Genomic DNA, 6000 nt, shown 5'->3' with positions numbered 1-6000 from the left:
TTCTTTTGGACCTCAATTATGGCATATTTTAAATTTTGAAAATATTTTGTGCCTAAATTTAGTGTTTTGGGCATATTTTAGTATTTTTTTTTAATTTAATTTTTTTTAAGTCCTAGTATTTTAGATTAAATCCATATATATTATATCTAAGGATATGCAAGCCTAAAAACGTTATTCGCATCCACACATGCGATTAGTGATTTTTGCTAGCCGCAAATGAGAATAGTGGTTAAAAACTGTTAGTTAGCTACGGTTAATAATCGATCGCTTGTACAGTCATAGTCGAATTCACATTTTTATCCTACAATTATCTTACAATATTGATGTAACAATTCCAATCAACCATTGAATTAGTCATTACTAAAAACAAATCAATGGTTAGTTGATACTGTAATATCATCATTGTAAGATAGTAATATAATAAAAATGACAAATATTTCCTCCAAACTGAATTGGGGGAAGTTCGTTCAACCTAATCTATACAAATGATACGTGTCTATTTTTTCAATAGCATATGAGATGCATATGGTTTTCTTAATAAAATTCATTCCAACTTTATCCTTGTTATTAAAGAAGCATATAATTTTCACATGCTCAAATGGCACATATCATTTTTGTAAATGGGGATCGAAGAAATTTCCTTCAACTAAATTTGGAAGAAAGCTATGTCCACAAGGATAATTTTTTTTAAGTGAAATAGTGTTAAAAAATTGTCTATGTTAGGTATATCTAGATAATTAATAAAAGTGATTATGATATAATCAATGAGAAAGAGAGTGAATTCAATAAGACATAAGAGTGAGATATTTCTTTCGTTAAGAGTACCGAATATTTTATTAAGAGATTAATATTAAAATATTGTGAAATTTAATTATTGATACTTGTAGTATTTTTTTTTAATTAATTATTTTGATCATTCTTAATAAATAAACTGCACATCATTTTACCATCCATATTTGTATTGTAGTCCGAATTTCTATCTTGTCGTTGTTTGATCATCTTGTTTGTTATTTATTTATTTAATTTTTTTTTTGTTTTATGGGAAAAAATAAAAAATAACACTTCCACGACCACGAGTGTCGTTTCAAGCCTATCTGATTAGTGAATATCACTCGTCAGATTGGTTCCAGAATATTACCGCTTTAAAATCAAACGGCCGTTCTGCACCACGTGGCCACTCGAATTCCCGCTTTAAAATCAAACGGCCCGATCTGCACCACGTGGGCACTCGAATTCCTGTGTCCTGTCCCTGATTCGAAACGAGAAAACCATTCCTGGGTACTGCGCACCCCCCACCTCACCACGCCTCACCCCGTCCCCCCATTTCCCTGTTAACAGACTTTCACGCATACAAAGTCTCATCGAGCTCTCAAACTTTAGGCACGCCGTCTGTCTGCCCAACCTAAAGAACGAGAGGAAGAAAAATAAGGAACACAAAAAAGAGAAAAACGAACGAAAGGTACAATATATATTTTCCTTTCCCTCGCTTCGTTTGTGTTTTGTATATTGTAGGGACTTCACCATGATTAGGGCTTGTATTTTTTATTTTTTTTTTGGACTTCAACATTATTGGGGCTTGTTTTTTTTTTTTTTTTTTTAGGGTTTCCTAATGTCTGCAAATTCCGCCCATATCGACCTGAACTCCGACGTCGTTTCGTTTGACCTGGAAAACGAGGCTTCTGGGTTTAAGGGTTCTGGAGCTGAATCCCTAACCGAGTCTTCGACGGGTCTGGGTCAGGGTTCTTCAATGGGGCGAATAGTGGGCGAAGTCGGGAACCTCACCGGAGATAATGACTCTTTGGAGGGGTCGCGTGGGTCGGACATTGGTGGTTTGGATAGGAATGTTGTGCTTGATGCCAAGGAGGAGGGTGCTGGAATTGAGGGTGCAGAGTGTTCACTGGAAGGCAGAGTCGTTGTTGGGGAAGCGGACGATGATGAAGAGCGGGTTTTGGGGTCGAAATGTGGTGTTGGGAATGTTGGTGCTATATTTGGGGATTCAGGGCCTAATGAGAAGAATAGAGGGGAGGATGAGTCTTTGAAGGAAGGTTCTGACGGTAAAGTTATGGGTGTTACGGATGGAGATCCTTTGGTAACCTTCGGAGCAGAAGGGAATGTAGGGAGAGATGGAGGGGATAATCCAATGCTAAATGGAGAAGAAGAGGAGGTAACTCAAGTAGCTGGAGGCGATCGAAATGGGCAGCGGGTTCATGCTGAAGAGATTTCGGGTATCGGCCAATTGGAAGATGCTGATGCCTCAGGTTCGATGCAGCCTTATTCAGAGCCTGTTAGCCAATTACCGGCTGCCATTCCAGGTGTGCAAGTAAAAGTAGCTGATATCAATGACTCTTTGTATAATGAAAATTCTACTGTGGATAGTCATGTGTCCAAGTTGGTTACGTCTGAGGTTTTAACTTTGGAAGGATCAGAATATCAGACCACGGAAATGGATGCAGTTTTAGAGACCAATAAGCATCTAACCATAAGCACTCATGTTCCAGAACCTGGTTCTAGCTCGAATACTCGAGACGATGACAATCATTTTGATCTTGTTGTGGATTTAAATCCATATACGATGACAGATGGGAATGTATCAGGTGATGGTGATGGAAATGTCAAATCAGCTGTCTCAAAACCGGAATACCGTGTTTCTGATCTAGTATGGGGCAAAGTTAGGAGCCATCCCTGGTGGCCTGGGCAGATTTTTGATCCTTCGGCTTCATCCAATAAGGCAAAGAAGTACCTTAGAAAAGACGGTTTCCTGATAGCGTATTTTGGGGATCAAACATTTGCTTGGAATGAAGCATCACGAATAAAGCCCTTTGGGGCACATTTCTCGCAAATGGAGAAGCAGAGCACTACCGAAGAATTTCGCTATGCTGTTGACTGTGCTTTGGAAGAGGTTTCAAGACGGGTAGAGTTTGGGCTGACCTGTTCCTGCGTATCAGAAGAAGTATATACCAAACTCAAGATTCAGATAATAGTTAATGCTGGAATCAGGGAAGAATCAAGTAGAAGAGAGGGTGGGGACGGTTCTTCAAATGTAGATTCTTTAGAACCTGTGGAACTTCTTGAGTACGTTAAAGCATTAGCTCAATTGCCATATGGTGGAGCTGACAGACTAGAACTTGTAACTACACTGGCCAAATTGTCGGCCTTCTATCGTTGGAAGGGTTATTCTCGGATGCCTGAGTTCAATATGCTTGGTGCTTTGTTGGAGAGTGATGAGGAAATTCAACTAATTGGAGAGACGAAGAATCATGGAGAAGTGAACGATGGGTCATTGTCCTCTGGGAAAGGAAAGTCAAAGAGTCAAGCTAGCTCCTTCCGTAAGCGTAAGAGCACTTCTGGAGATAGTATGAAACCCAGCAAAAAAGAGAAAAGCTTGCCAGATTTGCATACCGAGAAGGGCTTGTTTACTCCAAATGGTGAAAATGTATCAGGAAGGGAAGCTGTTGGTAAGTCGATTTCACAATCTTCTGGTAAGAAACGTAAGGCAGCTGATGCCATGTCTGATGACTCAGCTGTCAAACATGGTAGAAGTCCTTTGTCAACAGGGGTTGCTGATGAGACTGTACAGACAAAGAAAACTTTTAGAGTTGGAGATAGAATTCGTCGGGCTGCAAACCAAATGAATGAGTCAAGTCCAATACTCAAGTATGGTGATGGAATGTCTCAAGAATCTGAGGTAAAGAATAAAAGCGAACAAAAACCTAGCTTGGAGTTTTCTCCTCCTCACGAGATGCTGTCCCAGCTCTGCTTGGCTGCCAGAGATCCCATGAAAGGATACAGCTTTTTATTTTCTGTAGTCAGCTTCTTCTTGGAATTCAGGAATTCTGTTAGCGTGGATGATCCTATGTTAAAGAGGCATGAACCGTCTTTGAAACAAGTGTTTGGTGGTAAGACTGGAAAAAAATCAACCAAGACCGGAAGAAAATCAACTAAGCCAGGAATCACTGAAATGTATATGCTGGAGCGCATGAACGACACTTACTGGACTGACAGGATTGTCCAAAGTATTCCTGAAAATCAGAATGAAACAAGTGATAAGGGTTTTCCCACTGTCGGACCACAAGCAGCTCTTGGAGCGTGTCTCAATCCGGATCCTAAGCAGCAAAGTTCTGGTGAAAATCTTGAATCCGAAGCAGTGAAGCCAGTGGAGCACTTGGAGGAGAATTGTGAGCAAGACCTCTCACCCACAGCTCTGATTCTAAACTTTACGGACTTGAATTCTGTTCCTTCAGAAACAAATCTCATTAAGATATTTAGCCGCTTTGGGCCTTTGAATGAATCAGAGACTGAAGTGCTGAAGAAGAGTAACCGAGCCAAGGTGGTTTTCGAGAGACGTTCTGATGCAGAAGCGGCTTTTAGTAGTGCTGGGAAATACAGCACTTTTGGACCTTCTCTTGTCAGTTACCGCCTCAAGTATTTGCCTTCTACACCGAGTAAAGCTTCTCCCGGTGCAACAAAGCAAGGCATAAAAGATACCCCCTGAGCAGAAGGCAAATCAACAAAGCGGTGTTCATTCAACTTTTGGTAATTTGTGATGAATCAAGTATGAACTCAGTGTTTTGAGGCTATCTATGGTCGCCATGAGTAGATTATGTTAGTGGTTTAACTCTAATGCGCTTAGCATGCAAATAGGTAGGATTGAGATTTGAGCAGTTGACTTTGTTATTATTGTGAATAAATGTAGGAAGCAGACTCAGTCGATAGTTTTGACCATGTTGTTTATTTTTCAACTGGCTAATCGAGTGCAATTTTACTCCTCTTTTTCTGTCTGAAAGTTTTGTTAGAGCAAGAGGTTGGGACGTGTCAAGACTTTGGAAATCATGTGTCTTATTGGTTGTTTAGATGTTGCAAACTGCAGTTTAAGGTTTTATACCAATCTAGTCCTAAGTTCATTATGTGCTGTGATCAATGTGACCTTGTCAATGGGTTATGTTTTGTTTGCTCAAATGGCGAGGGTTTATTTACGGTCAAGATTTTGTTCTATTGTATTTAATGTTGTATATGGATCACATGGTGTCACGTTATTTAAAATTATATACACTTTACCATGAAATGAATTTTTTCCATTTCACTTGAAATGGAGACCCTTTTTTTTTTTTTTTTTTTTTTTTTTTTTTCTTTCTGGATTAGTGTAGAGAGGATCTTGATCGGTTTATACATGTATATTTGCATTTGAAATGTAGAGAATCCTCATCGGTTTATTCATGCTGTCATGCATTTTCTTATTTTCTCTTTTTGTTTTCTTTTTTCAAAACAAAAACATCAACAAACAATTCAAAATACAAAATGCCTAAAATTAGTTTTACTTTATGTCACGTACGAAAAATAAAAAGCACTCCTCAAAACAAATCAACAAACACAACCTTTTAATTTTTGTCTTTGTAGACCATTGGGCCATGCAGGTTCAACTTCTCATCATGGCCACACCTTCTAAAAGGATTTGATAGTTTTTTTTCTTTCGATGAAGTTGATTTATGAAGTTATATATTAATATATGGTCATGTCTTACACATTCCAGAGGGCTTTGTGAGGAGGGAACAACTTTAATTCGAGATGTTATGCCTTGAAGTTCCTTTGACTATGGGAACTGTAATTTGAATATTCTTAATACCACAACAATTTTGGTTTCATTATGTACTTATTTATCTCTATTATAGTAAAATGTTGGGGAAAATTTAATCTGGGCCGATTACTTTTAGGTCCTTGCTAAGTTCATTCTAGTTAAACTATACGCTATGCCATCTCTGTTTATTTTAGATATTTGGTTTTGGATATGTCATTTTCCATAAAAATGATTAAGGGTGCGTTTGAGATTGCGATTTCATAGACAATAAGTGCGATTTTAAACCAAATTACAGAACATAAATTATTTGGGAACTGCATTTTTAAAAATTGCAATTTGAAAACGCTGAAAATTTGCTTTTTCAAATCTCATGTAAGATGGTGCTTTTTTGAAAACGCAGAATTTTAAAGGCTAATTTACGATTTTAA

The 6000-nt window shown here is 38.2% G+C and overlaps 1 protein-coding gene across 1 annotated transcript; it reads left to right on the top strand.

The window, feature by feature from the left end:
* The first annotated feature begins 1241 nt into the window (after positions 1-1241).
* Positions 1242-4747, top strand: LOC133873150 (PWWP domain-containing protein 5-like). Its single transcript, XM_062310879.1, has 2 exons — positions 1242-1459; positions 1601-4747. Exon 2 carries the CDS (start codon positions 1610-1612, stop codon positions 4490-4492), a length of 2883 nt encoding a protein of 960 aa, XP_062166863.1. The 5' UTR covers positions 1242-1459; positions 1601-1609; the 3' UTR covers positions 4493-4747.
* The last annotated feature ends 1253 nt before the right edge of the window (positions 4748-6000 follow it).

Source organism: Alnus glutinosa, chromosome 7, assembly GCF_958979055.1.
Source record: "Alnus glutinosa chromosome 7, dhAlnGlut1.1, whole genome shotgun sequence".
In the NCBI taxonomy this organism is placed as follows: domain Eukaryota; kingdom Viridiplantae; phylum Streptophyta; class Magnoliopsida; order Fagales; family Betulaceae; genus Alnus; species Alnus glutinosa.
The sequence above is the reverse complement of the archived record's forward strand: the minus strand, read 5'-3'. Positions and strand labels throughout refer to the sequence as shown.